The 19,972-nt window shown below is 44.1% G+C and overlaps 1 protein-coding gene, 1 long non-coding RNA gene and 1 other non-coding gene across 8 annotated transcripts in view; 1 reads left to right on the top strand and 2 right to left on the bottom strand.

Moving 5' to 3' along the window:
- Positions 1-879: 879 nt before the first annotated feature.
- LOC142426893 (U1 spliceosomal RNA) lies at positions 880-1,039 on the bottom strand. The gene has a single exon (XR_012779777.1). It is a non-coding gene; the product is annotated as a U1 spliceosomal RNA (small nuclear RNA).
- A 12,277-nt stretch (positions 1,040-13,316) lies between these two features.
- LOC142426819 (uncharacterized) lies at positions 13,317-18,449 on the bottom strand. Its single transcript, XR_012779761.1, has 2 exons — positions 17,426-18,449; positions 13,317-14,548 (listed from the first exon to the last, which is right to left on the bottom strand). It is a non-coding gene; the product is annotated as an uncharacterized LOC142426819 (long non-coding RNA).
- GABPB1 (GA binding protein transcription factor subunit beta 1) overlaps positions 17,895-19,972 on the top strand; it is a 79,461-nt gene continuing 77,383 nt past the window's right edge. For 2 of the 6 annotated variants that reach the window (XM_075532363.1, XM_075532364.1), the window contains exon 1: positions 17,895-18,181. Coding sequence is in view for 4 of the 6 variants with exons in the window: in XM_075532361.1 (XP_075388476.1) it covers positions 18,219-18,242 (24 nt within the window). In the remaining 2 variants the exon portion in view is untranslated. The other 4 variants (XM_075532361.1, XM_075532360.1, XM_075532366.1 and 1 more) reach the window with 4 other exon arrangements.

Below are 19,972 nucleotides of genomic sequence, written 5' to 3'. Positions count from 1 at the left end.
ATAAAACACAAGTAAACATCTTTCTGGTATGCTCTGCTTTGAGCCAAGATCTGATATCAGCAATGCTATCACCTGTTCCACGTCCTCTTTAGAACAATATCATTGCTATCACATGCAAGTAAAATTTTGCTGAAGATCATCCAACAACAACAGTTACTGCAGTAACTGGAGCTGCCGGAACTTCAAGCAGGATTCAATAGTTTGAGCATTCCGTTGGTCACCTTTCTTTGACTGGGTACCAATATGGATCTCTTCCAGTAAGTTGGCTAAGAAGCTGTCTTCCAGATTTTCTGGCATGGACGAGTAAGTGCTTCTAGTACTTCATCAGTTTGTTGAAACTTAATTGGTATTCCATTAATTCCTGGAAAAAAATATATTTGGGGTGCTCTTATACCAATCCATGTAGAGCCTTGTTTTTGGCTAATGCTTTCAGTGCAGCCTGAATTTCTCCTTTCAGCACCGTTGGTTCTTGCTCATATGCTACCTTCTGAAATGGTGGAATGTTGACGATTTCTCTTCGGCACAGTGACTGTGTACTCTTTCCATCTTCTTTGGACGCTTCTTGCATCATTCAATATTTCACCCATAGAATCATTCAATATTGTAACTCAAGGCTTGAATTTTTTTCTTGAGTTCCTTCAATTTAAGATATGCTGGCTGAGTGTGTTCTTCCTTTTTGTTTTTCTAACTCTAGGTCTTTGAACATTTCATTATATTTGGCTGTGTTTCCTTGAGCTGCTCTTTGAAATGATCTATTCAGCTCTTTCACTTCATCATTTTTTCCATTGGTTTTAGCTGCTGTATGATTAAAAGCAAACTTAAGAATCTCTTCTGAAATTCACCTTGATATTTTCCTTCTTTCCTTTCTTTTTTTTCTCAGAGGAGCAGTCCCCCACTACCACAAATTATGAAATCATGCAGTCGGGTTTCCCGCATTTGGGGAAATCGCAGGGGTCAGCACACCCGCAGTGTAATGGATGAGCCTCACCCTGGGAAAACCACCTTCCTGATCATGGTGTCTCCCCTGCCAGGTAAGTGTCCTTCCTGTATTTTTAATGACCTTTTGCTTTCTTCATGAATGATGGTCTTGATGTCCTCCTGCAGCTCATCAGGTTTTACTGTCTTTAGTGCTCAATGCATCAAATCTGTTCTTGAAATTCAGCGGGACAGACGAGGTTGTATACTGGTTCTTGTAGACTTGTTTTAATTTATTCAGCCTTAACTTGAGCTTATATATGAGTAATTGAGTTTCTTCCAGTTAGCCCCTGGTCTTGTTTTAGCTGCTATTGAGCTTCTCCATCTTCTCTTCTTATTAGACGTAGACAATTTGATTTCCGTGTATTCCATCTGGAGAAATTCATGTGTGCTTTTGAGAAAATGTATTTGCTATGAACTAGTTGTTGGTCTTGCAAAACTCTACCACTCAATCTCCAGTTTCATTTCTATCACCAAGACCATATTTTCCAATTACTGTGCCTTCTTCTTTATTTCCAACTTTTATATTCCAATCACCAATAATGCATCTTAATTGCATTTTTATTGATTTTAGACTTAAGATGTTGGTATAATTCCTTAATTTCTTTATCAATGATATCATGAGATACTAATTTGATAAGAAAAGAGTTCCCAGTGCCTGCTATGTGCTGGTAATTGTTTTTCACATATCATCTTACCCAAAATGCATGTCTGTCTAAACCCAGGATGGATAGGACCAGATTAAGAATGAGTCTTAAAAAAAGAAAAAGAATTAGTGTCTACATATCTGAAATAATGATGTGTGGAGTATTTGTAGAAAAGCAATATTGAAAAAAAAAGAAAGAAGATCACATGAATAATTAGGCAGAGGAATTTGAAGGCAGGAAGGAAATATTAAATTGAAAATAGAATTAAGATTCAGCTATCTAAAAGAAAAGCAGTAAAGGTTTATTTAAGGTAAAGTTCACCTTCTGAAGATAACAGTATGAATACAAGACCTATTTTTTCTCTGGAACAAAAAGCAATTTGAAATGAAGAATGAAGGTTTTGATCATGAAACATTGGAGGTGAACAAGTGGTCATCTAGCTCGGAAGCAAAAAAGCCAACATGGAAGAAGCACACCGGCCAGTGCGATCACGAGGTGCCAAAGGGACCAGGTATAAAGGCATCATGCAAAAAAAAGAGATATATGTGTGTATATATATGTGTGTGTGTGTGTGTGTGTGTGTGTGTGTGTGTGTATATATATATATACCATATTGAATGAAGGGGGAAGTGCAGAGTGGAGACCCAAGGCCCAAGTGTCGGCCAATGGAGATCCCCTCATAGAGGGGTTTAGGAGAGGAGATGGGTCAATGAGGGTGCGAGGTAGTACCGATGAAGAACACAGCTTTCCCCCAGATCCTGGATGCTTCCTCCCCCCAAGTACCATGATCCGAATTCTACCTTGCAGGGCTGGATAGGGCAGAGGTTGTACACTGGTACTTATGAGGGCTGGAGGCACAGGGAATCCAGGGTAGATGATACCTTCAGGACCAAGGGTGTGAGGGGCGATGCTGGGAGAGTCGAGGGTGAGTGGGCTGGAAAGGGGGAACTGATTACAAGGATCCACATGTGACCTCTTCCCTGGGAGAGCGACGGCAGAGAAGGGGGGGGGGGAAGGAGACTCCAGATAGGGCAAGATATGACAAAATAACGATGTATAAATTACCAAAGGCACATTAGGGAGGGGGGAGCGGAGAGGGAGGGGAAAAAAAAGAGGACCTGATGCAAAGGGCTTAAGTGGAGAGCAAATGCTTTGAGAATGATTGGGGCAGGGAATGTATGGATGTGATTTATACAATTGATGTATGTATATGTATGGATTGTGATAAGAGTTGTATGAGTCCCTAATAAAATGTAAAAAAAGAGGAGAAAAAAAAAGAAAATGATTAGGGCAAAGAATGTACAGATGTGCTTTATACAATTGATGTATGTATATGTATGGAGAGTGATAAGAGCTGTATGAGCCCCTAATAAATTGCTTTAAAATAAAAAGAAACATTGGAGGAGGATAATCCCTTGCTAAAAACAAAGAGGAAGAAGGAAATTGAATTTAAGCTGAAGAGTTAAATAAATAAATAAAAAGCCGAAGAGTTTAAAGAAGGCTATTTAAGTATTTTCTTCTTGTTTTATATATGCTTGCAGATGGCAGAAACCCAGAGAAAGCTTTTTCTAGAATCTGTGTAAAACAAACAAAAAATCTTAATTTACCAAGACTTTGGGTTTCAATGTTTTACTGAATAACCTATAGCTCCATCTGTTGCTTGCTTCTTGCAAAATCAAGGTGGCTCGACTCCCTCATTGCCATCAAGGTAATTGCAGCTGCTAGTGGCCTTATAGGAAGGAGGGCAAAGGCGATTGGCTGCTGTGGGTTTCTGAGTCGCAGGAGTAGGCAGCAGCCTTTCTCTCCCTGCATTTGCACCTCAGACCCTGCACGTAGCCACCACTATACACCAGGGCTCCTTTGAGATGGTTTGGGGGGGTGGGGTAAGGGTGAAGTGGGGATGGGGTGGGGGGTGGGAGGGTGGAGAGACAGTGCTCAGTCTTCCATCCTACTTGAGATTCTCTTAATTTCCCATCCTCTGGGGTTTAAATGTCGTAGCACAGCATCTCCAATGTTTCAGTGTTTCTGTCTCATCAAAGGACAACTCTGTGGCTGAAGCTAAGTTTGCACCCTGAGCAGTGCTGAAGGGTTTCTCTGACTTGGAGATACAGAAACGCGGGAGCAGAGAAAGTGCACCAAGGAGCTACAAGTGTATCGCATACACCCAGGTTTGTGGGCTAGTCAACATGAGATTGCTTTAAGCACTATCAATTCTAGATTTACCAAAATATGATTTTGGGGGGTGAAGGCGGGGGTGAGGAGTGGCCTGGTGGTAGGGCAAAGGAGTAGGAAAGCAATAAAGAACCCAGGTCTCAAACAGACCTCAATGGGTGGTCTGATTTTAAATATTGATTGTGAAGTCTAGTTTTCTCTTCCTCCTAGTATTTTTGGGTGGGTTAACTTTTGTTAACCTCCGCCACATGATCTACAGTTCTTCCCCAAACCAAATCCACTGCCACTGAGTAAATTCCAACTCATAGTGACGCCTTGGAGTAGATAACTGCTCCTGTGGGTTTCTAAGACATTTATGGGAATAGAAAACCTCATCTTTCTTCTATGGAGTGGCTGGTAGTTTTGAACTGCTGACTTTGTGGTTAGCAGTCCAACACCTAATCACTAAGTCACCAGGGCTCCTATCTACAGTTCTTAGACCTCCATTATACAACTAGTTTGAGACAGGTTGTCCTAAGCTCCCCTATGCACAAACTTGGCATAGTCTTAGGAAAAGAAAGAGGCCAACGACTGAAGAGTTGGACTGGTTGTTCAGTGTTAGTTGGGGGATGCTTCTACCTTGCACTTACTCCATCTCCTGAGCAGCACAGCTGTGGCTTCTAATAGAGGGTATGTAGAGAGCCCTGGGGTACGGTGGGTTAAGTGATGAGTTGCTAACGGAAAGGTCACTGGCAATTTGGACCCAACAGTCATTCCACAGGCGAACGATGAAACCATTTGCTTCCACACCGATTTGGTGTCTGAAGGCAGAGTAGTTCTGCCTCGTTCTATAGGGTCACTACAAACCAGACTTGGTGAGATAGTGGCAGGTCTTATGTTTGTTAGTAGACAAGGTGGAGTGGGGAAATGGAGGAGAAAACAGGTATGCTTGAATTGATCAATCACTTATGTTCTGGAAGTGAAATGAGATGATCAGCTCAGTACCTTGAACAGTGACACAAGTGAAATGTACAGCAAATCTGAGGGGGCTTCAACATTCGACTTTTCCATGAATTGTCTGAAGCTTCCTCATGTATTCTTCAAGAATTAAAACTTGGTGAGTTTGCGCTAGAATTCATTTTTTTAATATTCCTTGGTTTTTCTAAGGGACACCTTTGGCTCCAGCCTAGGGACTCTGGATGCCCTGAGAGGTGAGAAGGCAAACACCTCAGAAATCTTCCCTACTGTCCTAAGTTTTAGTCTACTCCTTTGGTCTGGCTGTCAGTCAGATGGGAAAAGGGCAGTCGCCATGTCTGAGAAGCAACATGTTAGAGTAGACATTCAATGACTTTTGGGAGATGTTTAGACCCATTGGGGAAAGAATTCTAATTTTGCTATATTTACCTTGCAGATTATTAGATTTTATCTAGAATCCATTTGTAAACAAGGACTAACATCTACCTTACAGAAATAATCTATGTAAAATGCAAATAATCTATGTGAAAGTACTTAGTAGTTGCTCTCTGGATGCACAGTAAGTAAAGCTCAGTGCCTACTAATGCTCGGGAATTTACTTGCATGCTGGGAAAGTCATAGCAACTCATCACAGGGCATCTACGTTGAAGACTGCAGATATATTCATTTCAGGAGGTATTAGAACCACCTAGAATAATGGAAGACAATGGACGTATAATTATAGTAAAGTTATATACAATAATTTATTTTAATATCTTTTATTACAGAATATTTCAACATATATAGAAATAAAATATAAAGAGCCCCCTTGTATCCATTACCTGGCTTCTATAATTAATATCCTGCAGGGATAGTAATTTTATTCATATCGTCTGTTTTAGGGTACAAAAGAGACCTCAAATCTCAAATATAATTTAAGGAGAATATTTATTAAGTCTTAAACAGGATAAGACAAGACAAAGATGCATTATCTGGTCAAGTGAGATCATTAGCATAAGCACAGGGTCTGTTTGCTGAGATACTGAGCTTTAAAACCAAATTAGCAAGGCCAAGGAGACTGTCATAAAAACATGATTGGTAGCAAGCAATACATCACATTCACAGGTGGGGCTACAGAAGTGGGAGTGTATCTGATGAGGACAGGTACATCATGTCAGAAGAGCTTACCACATTGGTCCAGGGCGAGAGATGTTCTTGCCCTCTCGGCCCACGCTGTGCACAGACCTGGCTGTTGAAATCATGGCCATCCAGAAGGGAAAGAGGGACCATATTTCAACTTAGTGCTCCAAGATGTGAATGCAACATACCGGCATGAAGTAGGGAACCGAACAGAGAGGTCTGAGGGTCTGGCCCTAATCCCAACTACGTGGATAGAATCCCCTCTCCCCCCAGAAGAATTCACTTCAGAGGACAGCACTGAAGCTACAGCTCTGGGAGAGGGACATGTCTGATCAGAGCACACAGGAGCAAACAAAGGGGGAAGGAGAGAGACTGGAGCAAATCCAGGCCCACCAAGCCCTGAGGACGATATTCCTGCTCAGAGCAGTCAATGCTTAGAGGACCATAGGTTTGGCCCCACCATGAGACACTCCATCCCTCACTGACTCATAGTGCTATGGGGACAACACTGGAGACACAGTGTGGGAACTGTGTCCAATCTGATCCCACCACACCAAGGTGAAACACTAAGGGCATGCAACAGAAAAACAAGGGGAGCAGAGCAAGGAAGTCCCTAGGAATACCAACAATAGACTGTGGGGCAAGGGTGTGGCACCCCTTTAGACTCACCAGAAAATTCCCAAAAAGGTCAACAAACACCTTGAACTATTTATAGGCTTTTCTTTTGTTGTTGTTATTTTGTTGCTTTGTTTATGCTGTCTTGTTTTTGTGCATATTATTATCCCTGCAGGTCTATCTAGATAAGATAGGCGGGATAAACAATCTGGAGGAGAAAACAACAGGATTGATGATTCTGGAGGGGACATGGGAGAGGGGGAAGTGTGGGAAAGGAAGTGGGTGTTAACAAACCCAGGGACAAGGGAAGAACAAGTGATCTAAAATCGATGGCGAGGAGGGTGTAGGAGGCCTGGTAGAGCTTGAACAAGGGCAATGTAACCAAGAGGAATTACTGAAACTCAAATGAAGGCTGAACATGATAGTGGGACAAGAGGAAAAGGAAAAGGAAACAGAGGAAAGAACTAGGAGGCAAAGGGCATTTAACTATAAATACAGGCATGTACATATGTAAATATAATAGCTCTATGTTCATATATTTATAGGTTTAGTATTAAGGTAGCAGATGGACATTGGGCCTCTACTCAAGTACTCCTTCAATCCAAGAACACTTTGTTCTAATAATCCTGCATCCCGTGATGCTCACCTTCCCGACATGATAGATGAAGACAGAGGGTGCATAAGCAAATATGTTGAAGAAAGCTGATGGTGGCCGGCTATCTAAAGATATAGTGTCTGGGGTCTTAAAGGATTGAAGATAAACAAGCGGCCATGTAGTTGAGAAGCAACAAAGCCCACATGGAAGTAGCACACCAGCCTGTGTGATCATGAGGTGTCAACAAAATCAGGTATCAGGCATCAAAGACTCATAACCCCCAAAAATCATATCACTGCGAATGAAGGAGAATGCAGAATGGAGAGACCCAAAGCCCATCTGCAGGCAATTGGATATACCTTTACAGAAGGGTCATGGGGAGGAGACGAGCCATTCAGGGTGCAGTAGAGCACTGATGAAACATACAACTTTCCTCTAATTCTTTAATGCTTCCTCTCCCACCCCACCCCCACTATCATGATCCCATCAGTCAGTGTAAGACATGAAAAAATAACAATAATTTATAAATTATCAAGGGTTCATGAGGGAGGGAGGGTGGAGGAGGAAGGGGAAAAAAGGAGAAGCTGATACCAAGGGTTCAAGTAGAAAGAATATTTTGAAAATGATGATGGCAACAAATGTACAAATGTGCTTAACATCACAGAGAGATGTATGGATTGTGATGAGTTGTACGAGCCCCCAATAAAATGATTAAAAAGAAAAAGATTGGTCCAGGGCCTTCCAACTCATGCAGTCAGGGCAGGACTCAAGATGAGGCAATACCTATTATGATTCGAGCTAGGACACACCTAGGCAAGCCCTTAATGGAAACTGCCCTCCCTGGGCTGGCTGGACAGAGATAGCAGTTTCATTTTCCAATGCACTCTCCCAGAAGAGGACTGTTCACATTCCGTATCAATGGTCAGAAGAAACTCAATGGAGGTTTATTCCCCATCCTTACCTGAAAACAACAAAATAAGTGAATGTTTACTTAATCAGTGCCCAGCAACTTTCTTAGCACATTACATCCATTTATTTAAACTTTAAAACACAATCCTTAAGGTGGATTCTATAATCCTTTACAATACAAATGAGGAAAACTGCAGTACAAAGATATTATGACTTCCCTGAGGATAGGGCACTAGTGCATTGGTTCCATGACTGGGATTCAAACCCAGGCTATTGAGCTGTAATATGCTCTACAAATGCCTGACTTATTAAATGAATTAAACCTTAACATGCTCTACAAAATGCCTGATTTGTTAAATGAATTAAAAGGTTGACAAGTCACAGCCAACCCTCTTAAGTTACTTTTGTTCAGATGACAGTCATAGAAACCCTTTTCCCCCTCTAATCCCACAACTTCTTCTTGTGTTACTGATTATATCTTCGTGTTGTACAAACACTATTGATATCCTTTTCCAAATTACTCTACCATTGACACAAGCTCTATGTCCCCTATGTAACACCTCTTTCCTCTCTACCTATGGTAACCACTGGTGGTGGGACTTTGTTTTGTACAGTATTCACATGATACACTTCCATGGTTAAAATGAGCTTTCCCTTTAAAATGAGCTGTACATGCATAATCACAATCCGTTCTAATGCTCCTTCCCCGCTCCTGCCTGGTTTGTTCCCCAATCCCCTCATCCTTCCTATCTCCTACCCCCACCTCCAAATCCCCAATATACCATTGCATCATTATTGCCTCATGCATGCATTCCTTCTGTGCTTCACACATTGGGAAGAGATAGAACAATTAAAAATAACCCAACAAAATAAATAATAATATAAAGATCAAAAATACAAATAATGAGCAAGAAAGAAAAGACCACATTAATCTTTAAAAATCTGGGGAAGAAATTTTTTTCATGGACCAAGCAAGAAATACTTGAGCCTAGAACACATTTGAAGTTGGCCTTGGCCCTCAGGAAAGGTGAATTCTCTAGCCAGGGGTTGGCAAACTATGGCTCTCTCAGTAGGTACAAACATGTGGATCTGAGGTAAAATTGAAATACTTTAAAGCATATTATTCAGGTAACAGTGACTTCATTTGTTGATAAAAACACACTTATGCCTCTCACAGAAGGGTCTCAGGGAGGAGACAAGCTATTGTTGCTATGATGAAGCATGTAACTTTCCTCTAGTTCCTAAATGCTTTCTTCCCACCCTCCCCCCCACCCGCCCCCACACACAGTATCATGATCCCAATTCTACTTTACAAATCTGTTTACACCAGAGGATGTACACGGGTACAGATAGGAACTGGGAACACAGGGAATCCAGGGTGGATGATCCCTTCAGGACCAGTGGTGTGAATGGAGATACTGGGAGGGTGGAGGGAGTGTGGGCTGGAAAGGGGGAACCGATTACAAGGATCTACATGTGACCTCCTCCCTGGGGGACGGACAACAGAAGAGCAGGTGAGGGGACATGTCAGACAGGGTAAGAGGGGGCAATGAGGGAGGAGGAAAAAATGAGCTGATACCAGGGGCTTAGGTGGAGAGCAAATGTTTTGAGAATGATGAGGGCAATGAATATACAAATGTGCTTTACACAATTGAGATGTGTATGGATTGTGATGAGTTGTATGAGCCCTAATAAAATGATTAATAAAAATACACGTAAGGCTCTCAAATAATTCATAAATTGTAGTGAGGGACAGGATTGGCTCTTCCATCTCGAGCATTTGCTAACCCTGCTCTAGCCTCACGTTGTGCTCCCTGAGCCCTAAAGCAAGATTAATTTTAAATCACTTTCTGCTTCTATCAGGTTAGGGGAATTTTTCACAAAATTAATAATTTCCTCTTCTAAAGAGGCTGATTCACTGCAGTTCAAACAAAGCATGAAGGTCTGGTCAGATCCTGCTAAGCTGGCAAATTTGGGAGATGCAGGTGGTGCGGTTGCAGTCATTCTTGGCCACTCTCCTGGTTCGCTGGCCATTTTGCATAAACAACCGTGTCTTCATTAGTTATGCTTGCGTAGCGTCAGGAGTTGCTGAAAATAATTTCTGTCTCGAACAAAGTCTATGACCTGAACCTCATTTCCTCCAATTCAACCAAGGGATTTTGTTATTGTTCTTGAAAAGAGCAAGTCGAACTTGACATCATCTGCTTTTCAATCGCTGGCAGGCAAAAATCCTAAAACTTGGTAAGACTTGGTAAAATCCTCTGAGGGCAAAGGGCAGAATCAATCAACTTTAAAAGGCATACTGTTTAAAAGGCATTTCTGTCTCAATTTTACTGATTTTGTTGTGAATGTACACACACAAAAACCAATCAAAACATATGCCATTTCAACAGTTTCTACATGGAAAATCCAACACTGATTACATTCTTGGAGTCGTACAACTATTCCCACCCTCCTTTTTGGAGTCCTTTCTCCAATGTATTGTCCCCTAAGACTATCAAATCTTGAGCTGCTGTCAATTTAATCCCATATATAATTCTCCATGTGATGTACAAGGCAAACTTAACCTAATGTAGACTATTGTTGAGTTTTAAGTAGACTTCAGGGCATATTTATTTTAGGTTTACAGTGTAGATGGTTTCAGGCATTCATCCAGTCTCAGTGGCTCTAGAACAGTTGTTCTCAACCTGTGCGTCATGACCCCTTTGGGTCACCTAATTCATAACAGTAGCAAAATTACAGTTATGAAGTAGCAATGAAAATAATTTTATGGTTGGGGATGACCACAACATGAGCAACTGTATGAAAGGGTGGTGGCATTAGGAAGGTTGAGAAGCACTGCTCTAGAAAGCCTAGAGTCCATGAGCACTGGAAACTCTGTTTCTGTATCTATCCCCTTTTGACCCTTCTATCAAACCTCGGATCAAAATGTCCAGTAATGGTAACCATACACAGCGATTCTGTGAATTGGGAGTGGATACTTTATGCATGTATGAAAATATTTATGTTCAAGGGCATTAATTCAAACACTAATCAGAATAGCAAACAAGAAATTTTAATGTCCCTCAACAGGTTAACTGGCTAATAATATGTAGGGGGTAAAAAAGAGTGATGCGTTTTATGTAATGATATGGAAAAAGGCATCTTAAGTGAATGGAGCAAAATAACTCACATGGTGTTCTTTTTTGGTATAAAAATAGGGAGAAATAAGAATGGTTATTTTTAGTTTGATAGGCATGAAAAAACTCTGGGGAAATAGACAAGAAATAAAAATAGAGATTTCCTGGGGAGTGGGAACTAGATGCAAGTTAAGATAGCAATGATTTTTTGTTCTGATTTCTGAAACAGAATGGCTATTTCAAATACTTTAAAAAATTGGCCAAAAGCCCTGACAACAATCATGAAATGCTGACCGCCTTCAAATCTAGTAAGGTACTTGGTATGTGTTGTCCCAAAAGATCCGGAACCTCTGGGATGCAAAATATAGGGCTGAGTTGGAATGGCCGTGGCTAAGCAATCACTGGAAGCCAAAGTTCTCGGTGCTTCTCGCAAACTCTTAGATCAGCTGCTCTGCCCATTTCTCTTGCTTATTGGAAGGTCTTCTCTATAACTTGGGGGCAAATAAAGAGAATATATCACGCTCTAAGTAATTGGCTAAAAATCTATACATTATTCATCTGTAAATCTAAAAACATGTAAGGAAGAATGAGTAACTATTGTGGGAAACCCTTTTTAATGCTCTAATCCTTAATAATACATGAACTTAATAAATCTCAGTGGGAAACTTGTTCCCCATGAAATTACAGTGGATTTCTCTAAATTTTAAGGAGGCGGAGCTACTTTTCAAGAGGTACATGTTCATCAGTCACAGAAATTTTCTTCTATCCAATCTTAATGACCTTGCTGACAAAAACCAGACTGATCTTTTCTCTTAGAATTCCAGATGCAGAGGATGTACACTGGTGCAGATAGGAGCTGGGGGCACAGGGAATCCAGGGCGGATGATACCTTCAGGACCAGGGGTATGAGGGGCCATACTGGGAGGGTAGAGGGAGAGTGGGTTAGAAAGGTTACCAATTACAAGGATCTACATGTGACCTCCTCCCTGGGGGAAGGACAGCAGAAAAGGGGGTAAAGGGAGATGCTGGACAGGGCAGGATATGACAGAATGATTTATAAATTATCAAGGGCTCATGAGGGAGAGGGAGTGGGGAGAGAGGGGGTAAATAAAAGAGGACCTGATGCCAAGGGCTTAAGTGGAGAGTAAATGCTTTGAAAATGATGAGGGTAATGAATGTACAGATGTGCTTTACACAATTGATGTATGTATGGGTTGTACTAAGAGTTGTATGAATCCCTAATAAAATGTTTTAAAAAATTCCAGATGATTGTGCACTGTAAACAGTAGACACAATCACACATTTCAGTGTTTCCCAATGCGAGGGTCCCATGTCACTGGAGATAACCCAAGATGGTCTAGGCCAGTGGTTCTCAACCTGTGGGTCACGATCCCTTTTGGGGGGGGGGAGTTGAACAACCCTTTCACAGGGGGTCACCTGATTCATAACAGTAGCAAAATTACAGTTATGCAGTAGCGATAAAAATGCTATGGATGGGGTCACCACGAGGAACTGTATTAAAGGAGCTCAGCATTAGGAAGCTCAGGAACCACTGGTCTAGGCAGTACAGGAACATCACAAATGATCCAAAGCAGTTGTGAGGCAAGGGTAGCTGGTCAGAATTTAATCACCTTTCCCCCGTTTACAGTTACCATCTTCTTTTTCCTTATTGTCAGAAATCTAGAAATGTTTGCCTGGATCACCCCCACTTAGATAAGCACAAGGGACAGAGCAGTGCAGGTATTGCTGCACCCGTCCCAGGAACTCCGCTGTTTCCCCTCCTCCTCAGACACATGGTACAGTGGCTGAGAGCTGGGCTGCTACCTGAAGGGCCAGTGGTTCGAACCCATCAGATACTTGGAGAAAGATGTGGCGGCTAGCTTTTGGAAGATTACAGCCACAGAAAACTTTATGGGGAAGCTCTGTCCTTGAATTGAAATTGGCTCGATGACAACAGATTTGGCTTGTCTGTCTTCCATTGATTCAAATTCTCCCTGTGGGCTTCTTTACCAGCCAGGACGCTACAGGAACGGTTAGTATGCAGTATCAACTGGAGTCAGGCTGGTTTTAACTGCTGAACACCTTGTCTTGAGCCTAGTCTGTCATATGAAAATAAAATTGGCTACTTTGGAATGTGAGAGGAATAACTGAGCTACAGTGCAACTGACACGTTTAATGTCTTCAATAAAAGCAGACTTCTTTAAAAAACCATTCTGTCTTTAAAAACGGTTTTTATTTGTCACCCCAACCACCTCATTTATTCCTCTGGCTACAGTTATTACTCTTATACAGTAACTTCTAGTTTGACGTCACCATTTCTGACTTCTGTTCAGAATAGCAAACTTTTTAAGCTTGATTTTTGGCCTCAGCTTAAAAAGCATATAGAATGTATACATCTTTCTCCAAATAAGCTTCTCTTGGTTCCATTGCCTTCTGTTATCACTAGTCTCTTCACAGCTCAGTTTCACAATCCCAAGCACCCTTAACATCTTCCCCACCACACTGACTCAGGCATCAGTAACAATTTTCTAAGGCGTTTTTTTCCCTAAGGCATTTTTACATCTTACAAAGAATTATAAACAAGAAAATGTTGGTTTAATCTTCACAGCGTCCCCTCCCCCACACAGGTGAAAAAAATTAAGGCACGTTAGGAGACTTGCTCAGGTCACTGCAGTCTCTTACTCCGTCTTCGCACCCACCTGTCGGGGCAGCGAGTTACTAGATGTGGCTCTTCTAGCCAGAGTCTCTGCAACACCTACCAAATTCACCTTTTCTGGCATCGGTCCGGTGGGGGGACACTGGTAGGATTCCCCAATTACCATCCTGCTGGATATAAAAGGAGACGCTCACTCCCAGCAAGTGTCAGGAATGAAGAATGTCTTCTGGACGCAGATCCCTGGGCAGGGAACCTCCTTGCTACAGAAGGAGTCAGAAGAGCAGCAGCGGCAGATCCAGGAGCCAGATCAGGAGAGTAGTGGACGGCCCCGCCCTCGGGGGAAGCAAAGCTGAGTGCTTTGGGGGCACAGGCTGGCTGGTGGACTTGGGCGCCTCTGGGCACTTAATAAGAGCTTGCTGACCCACTATAGTGGAGTTGAGTGCCTTCCGATTGTGGCTTACTGGATGGGTGCTTCTGGGCACTTCATCTGAGGAACTGGTTTTGCTGACCCAGAGCTTCACCCGAATGCACTGAGGTTTACGCCGCCGCAGTATGCTCTTTGGGAATTTGTTAGGCGCCCTGAAAGAACTTTGTCACACGTCCTGATGCACCTGAGCATTTCTCACTTGCACTGCAGCCTGTGAACGTCCTTAATCGTGAGCCAATGCCCTTCATGCCTGGGTCATTATGGTTTTCACTGTACAGAGAGGCATTTGGATTCAGATCCATTTCTCAGGAACTTAGTCCTCCGACTCCCTTTGTAGAGGTCTACAGCTTCAAAATTTATCTATGATGAAACATCATCAAAATTTAAAATACAAGTGAATTACTAGAAAAGGAAAATGAGAATTCAAAGACATGTATGATACAAGCGCACGCTTTTTATTAGAGCTACACAAAATCACTGTTAAACTGCGATAGCGGTTTCTAAATCCTTACTCTCTTAATTTCTGCGAATGCCTTGCCATTGGCTGGTAACAGAGGGTTAATGGACTGGCATAGCCTGAGGAGCGTACTTTGTGACACTGAAATCACAGGGCTGGAGTGGGAGCTTGGACCATGTGTGGAGGGCCCAACGAAAAGAGTTGCTCTTAGCCACTCAGGCTTGACTGGTCAGGCCTAGACACGAAATTTATCTTGTATCCATCCCCTTTCTCCATCTCTACCGCTAATATCCTAGTTCATACTACTCCATTTCTTAACACCCTTCAACAATTTCCGTGGCACTTAAAACTTCTAAGGCTGTGGAGTCCTGTGATTAACTGGCCACCTAGTGGTCTTACTAGCCTTGAGCCTAATACTGTTAACTTGTATAATGGAGGAAATGAATTTTTAATCTTAATTTCAATGAGTAATAGACCTTTTAATTTCATTACTTGGAAACTTAAGTAGGTTTGAAATGAATTGGGTACATGAATATACTTTGTCAACAATATATCTAGGGCATCTAAATACATATCAAGCATTCAGATGTGTTGTACATGTAAAACAACACTAGACTTTTAACCCTTAGTAATAAAAGAATGTAAAAACACCAGCAAAAACTTACTAATTTCTGTATTTGATATATTAAAGAAATCCTTAAAGTTAACTTCATCTGTTCCTTCTTACTGTAGCTACTAGAACATTGAAAGTGACACACGTGGCTTGCATTCTATTTCTGCTGGACAGCATCAGCCCAGGTAACGATGGCCACCACACCTAAGAATGGGACCAATCTTGATTCTTTCCCCTATCCTTTCATGTTGCACTCATGCTTGACAGGTCAGTCCAATTCACAGAACCTATCTACTATCCATCCATTTTCTCCATCTTAAATATTAATATCCTAGGTCCTAGCACTCCATTCCTTAGGAAACCCCCCACCCCCAACAGCTTACAAAGTACGTACAACTTCCTATTCAGGATGGGGAGTTTTAACTTTGCTTACTCTATAGACTGAATCCACATTGGTTTTTTTGTTCCTTAAACACAAGAGCCCTGGTTGGACTGCTGACCACATGGTCATTAGTTCAAACCCAGCAGCTGCTCTGTAGAAGAAAGATGAAGCTTTCTGCTTCGTACAGATTTCGTCTCTGAAATCCAAAGCAGCAGTTCTACAGGGTTGCTATGAGTCAGAATCTACTTGATAGTAGTGAGTTTGGAAACGCAACAAACTCCTTCTCACTTCAGATCGTTGCTCTGCTTGTCCTTGACATCTTTCTACTTAGGTCATGGCTCAGAGACTACTTTCTCAGTAAGCCCATCTTAACAACCCAGACCCCCAAATCAGGCAACCCTTTATCTAATCATCCTTTAATTTTCTTCTCCAGGCTTTTATGTGTTCTTTTCCTCCACTATGTCCTGTTTGCCTTATTGCTACTGTCCAAATAATTGTCAGGCACAGAGTGGGCGCTCTTGAAACAACTGCTTAATGAGGGTCTAATTGCTTACTGAGCACATCTGCTTGGTTGGTCCAGTCAGGGGCACTTCATATTCATTCGATATGGCCACACAAGAACTGCCCACTAACCACTCCAGATCCTCTGGCCATTTTTCTCCAGTCTTATTTGCTCACCGGCTTTCTACTGATTCTCAGAAGCAAACACCTGCACACAGCATTCAAGGCCCTTCATGAGATCACCCAAGCGACCTCTCACCTGAAAGGGCACTGCGCCTTCTTTACTCAACTCTTCTCCTAGCACCATAACTTCCAATATCTGCACCAAGTGCTTCCTGTTGGAAAGGCTACATCCCTCAACTTACCCATTACAGCTATTTGCCTCACCAACTCACTCTGTCCTTTCTTTTTGCTCCCACCTGCCCAGGTGAGTGAGAGGTTTTTTCTCAGATATTCGATGCAGCAGTTTACCTTGTAAACACTCCTACTGATGATGCCCACTGAATTGTCTGCCTTCTGAAGCAAGGGCTGATGGCATTAATTAGAATAATCCAATTATGCAAATAAATGGAATGGTAAAGGGAAACAGGGTAAAGTAATGGTAAACACATTTAAAAATCTGACAACTGTGTTTACATCAATAGCTTATATTAAATCAAGGGAAAACACATAAAGTGCTCCTTTGCCATTTAGTTTGTTTCCTTTTTTGCATAATACTCTAAGTTACACGCAGTATATATCTTTACAATATTTATACTACAAAATGGCTAGCTGGATAAAAATGACTTCTCTGAGGCCACCTACACACAAAAATCAGTGGTAAGGCAAGTAAGTTTCATTTAAGTTCATCTGCTTTCTTGGATCAAGTTTTTGGCATTAGCTCAGATACCCCAACCAATAGGATTCTAACAGTTGTAAACTTGGCCGGCTGGGAAGCCAATCCCCAGACTCCCAGTTAAAAACAAGCTAAGCGTTAGGCTCCTCTGCAAATAATGCATGTAAATTAAGTCCGCAGGGGATTCCGCCGAACTCTCCAGCACTTCAAAATAAAGCTTGGCTACTTTCTTAACAATACACATCAGCATCTTGACATCCTAGCTATGGGGAAACACATCTGGACTTGCGAAGCAACAATGTTACCCTTCCAGGAAGCAGTTATTTAAAAATGTCTTTTTCAAAAAAAAAAAAAAAGCGGGGGGGAAGATAGGAGCAGGCACACCTGGTCACACACTTAACTTGCTCAGTTCCCGAGAAAGAGAGAAGGAACATCTTTTCCTTCCTCACCTTAGCCCTCCATATCCCGACTCTCATCTGGTGTGCCAACTTTAATCTTGGGACCCTTAAAAGTATCCAAACCGAGCCTCTTCCGTCTCCCACGATTGTACCACGCGGATGAGCTGGGGCACTTAAAACTTGAAGCGTCCGGACCCCCAGTCCTTCGGTGGCCGCAGAGGAGAACGAGGTTAGCGCACGCACATTCCTTTCCAAAAACTCCGAAAGAGGCGGGAAAGCAGCGCGGCCGAGTCGGCCGCCCCGCCGCGCACATGGCGGGCCGCGGCGCCCACCGCCGCCAGCGCGCACGCGCGGGCCGCGCCGGGACTTGCGGATCATTCCGCCGCCTCTTTGTGTGGCCGCCGTGGACATGACACACTTTCCTCCCCTCCGTTAAAATGAAAAGTCCCATCGCTCCCCGCTTCTCCCGCCAGAAACGGGGCCGGGGGGTGGGTGGGGGAAGGCCGGCGGGGCGAGGGCCGGGCGGACAAGGCTGAGGCGAGGCGGCTCTGAGGGCCGGCTCCGGGAGGGATGCTGGGAGCTCTGCCTCCCGCGCACACCATGTGTCCCTCCGCGCGCAGCACGGGGGACTTTTCGGTGGGGATTTTGGGCGCCGACCAGACGCGGCATTTTCGGAAAATAGCGCCCGGTGCGGCTGAAGCGCTTTGTGTGTAGCGGGGCCGCGTCAGCCCGGCCGCGTACGAGGCGCCTCGGGTCCCCGCACCCCCTCCTGCTGCTCCCCGGCCGCCGCTCCCGAAGCTTTTCCAGGTCAGTGCGGGTCTGTGTCGGGCCCTGTTACCACCGGATGTGGAAGTTGATCTCTTCGCTGGTAAAAAATAATTCCACTTCCCCCGGAACCCAGATCATCCCCGCGATTTCCTGTTGATTGCATTAAGGCGCCGGGTTTCCGGGGCTCCCGGCCCCGCGGATTCCGTGGGGGTCGGCGGGGTCGGCCCGCGCCGTCCGCCGGGCCGCCGCGCTTGGTCCGCCGGGCACCCCGCTGCTGGGAGGGGCGGGCAGACATGGTGGCGGCCGCCGCCCCCTCCTCGGCCCTGGCGCGCCGCGGCCTCCCCGCCGCTTCCCGCCGGGCCGCTCCCGGGCCGGGCCGGGGGCTCCGCGGGCGGAAGAGGGGAAGCGGCGGGCGCGGCCCGGGCGCGGCGTCCTCTCCGCGGTGCCGCCCGCGCCTTTGTTTGGGCGGCCTGGCGGCCGCGCCGGGCTCCCCGGCTCGGGGAAGGGCGGCGGGACCCCCGGCGCTTTGTGCGGCCGGGCCCGCGGGGCTGGGAGGCGGCCGGAGGGGAGACCGCGCCGGGCAGGCTCGCAGGAGAGCCCAGCGCGTCCCGCACGGGGCGGCGCGGCTCCAGCCACGGCCCGAAGGACTTAGATCCCCCGAGGGGACGAAGCCTGCCTGCTGGATGCGCCGGGCTTAAGGCTCAGGGTCTTTGGCGGCGGGACCTGCGGGGGCACGGTTTCAGGAAAGAAGTTGCGAAGCATGCCAGTGTCATTTCTGCCTGGGCACAGTTCGTCTGTATTTCATGCGTCTTGCGGTTGAAGCGCGCCAACCTTCCATCGGGCTGCCTAGCCCCACGGGGTGCATCGTGAACACCGAAACGAAGGCCATGACACAGGCCTGCTTGGTGTTTGCTTTTCCACACGCTTGCTTTAAACGGATTGCACCGTGTCGAAGCCGACTTCTGCTCACAGGAGGGGCCGAGACCGCAGGACTTGGGAAGGGGGCTTCATGATGGCAATTGTTTTCCGTTCTCTCCCTGATTTGCTGAGTCGATTCGGAAAAGTTACTTTCAGGAGTTTTTTTCTTTCCTTTTTTGTTTGGAAAAAGGTTTGATACTGTCAGGGAAATGCCCTTGTAAAGCAGTGTGCCGACCCAGAATTAAAAATGCACCCTAATTTGTTACGCAGAGGTTAATGGTGAAAAAAATCTCGTTGCAGATGCTCTCTCTCTTATAAAGACCCGCTTGGGTTTGTAGCCATCCGTCTTGACACTTCTGACTTAGAAGCTAAGGAAATTAAGGGAGCTTTGTTTTTCTTAGTTTTCTCTCTCCAGTGTTTACTAATTCATTAACATAAAGGATGCATTATGAAGTGTAGCATTGTTTTTCATTTCTGCAAATCTTTGACGTTTTGTTGAGAATATACATACAGCAGCAGAAGGGACAATTCAGCAGTTGCTACATGTACGTTTCGGTGACACTGATTGAATTCTTTTACCAGTCTATCCATTCTCCATCTGCGTTCTTCATTACCATAAACCCACTTCTGCAAACCTCAATAGTGGGTGTAATAGAGACCTCTAGATTGTTAGACCACCGAGTTTAACCTGTGGGGCCATCCCATGTGACTCCTGGAAAACAGCTGAGAATTCATACTTTTTTATTTTAACTGAGAAACTCTGCTTTGCTCTCATGCAACAACACAGAGATCTGTGGCTGTTTGACCCCTCTGCTTTTTTCCTTGGACTCCTAACTTTAAAAAAATGTAAAGCCATTTTAAAACTTGGAAATTAGGTGCATAAACAATATCATGAGTAAAAATTGCATCATC

Source organism: Tenrec ecaudatus, chromosome 14 (genome assembly GCF_050624435.1).
Source record: "Tenrec ecaudatus isolate mTenEca1 chromosome 14, mTenEca1.hap1, whole genome shotgun sequence".
NCBI classification, from domain to species: domain Eukaryota; kingdom Metazoa; phylum Chordata; class Mammalia; order Afrosoricida; family Tenrecidae; genus Tenrec; species Tenrec ecaudatus.
Note: the sequence above shows the minus strand (reverse complement) of the source record. Positions and strands in the feature narration are given on the sequence as shown.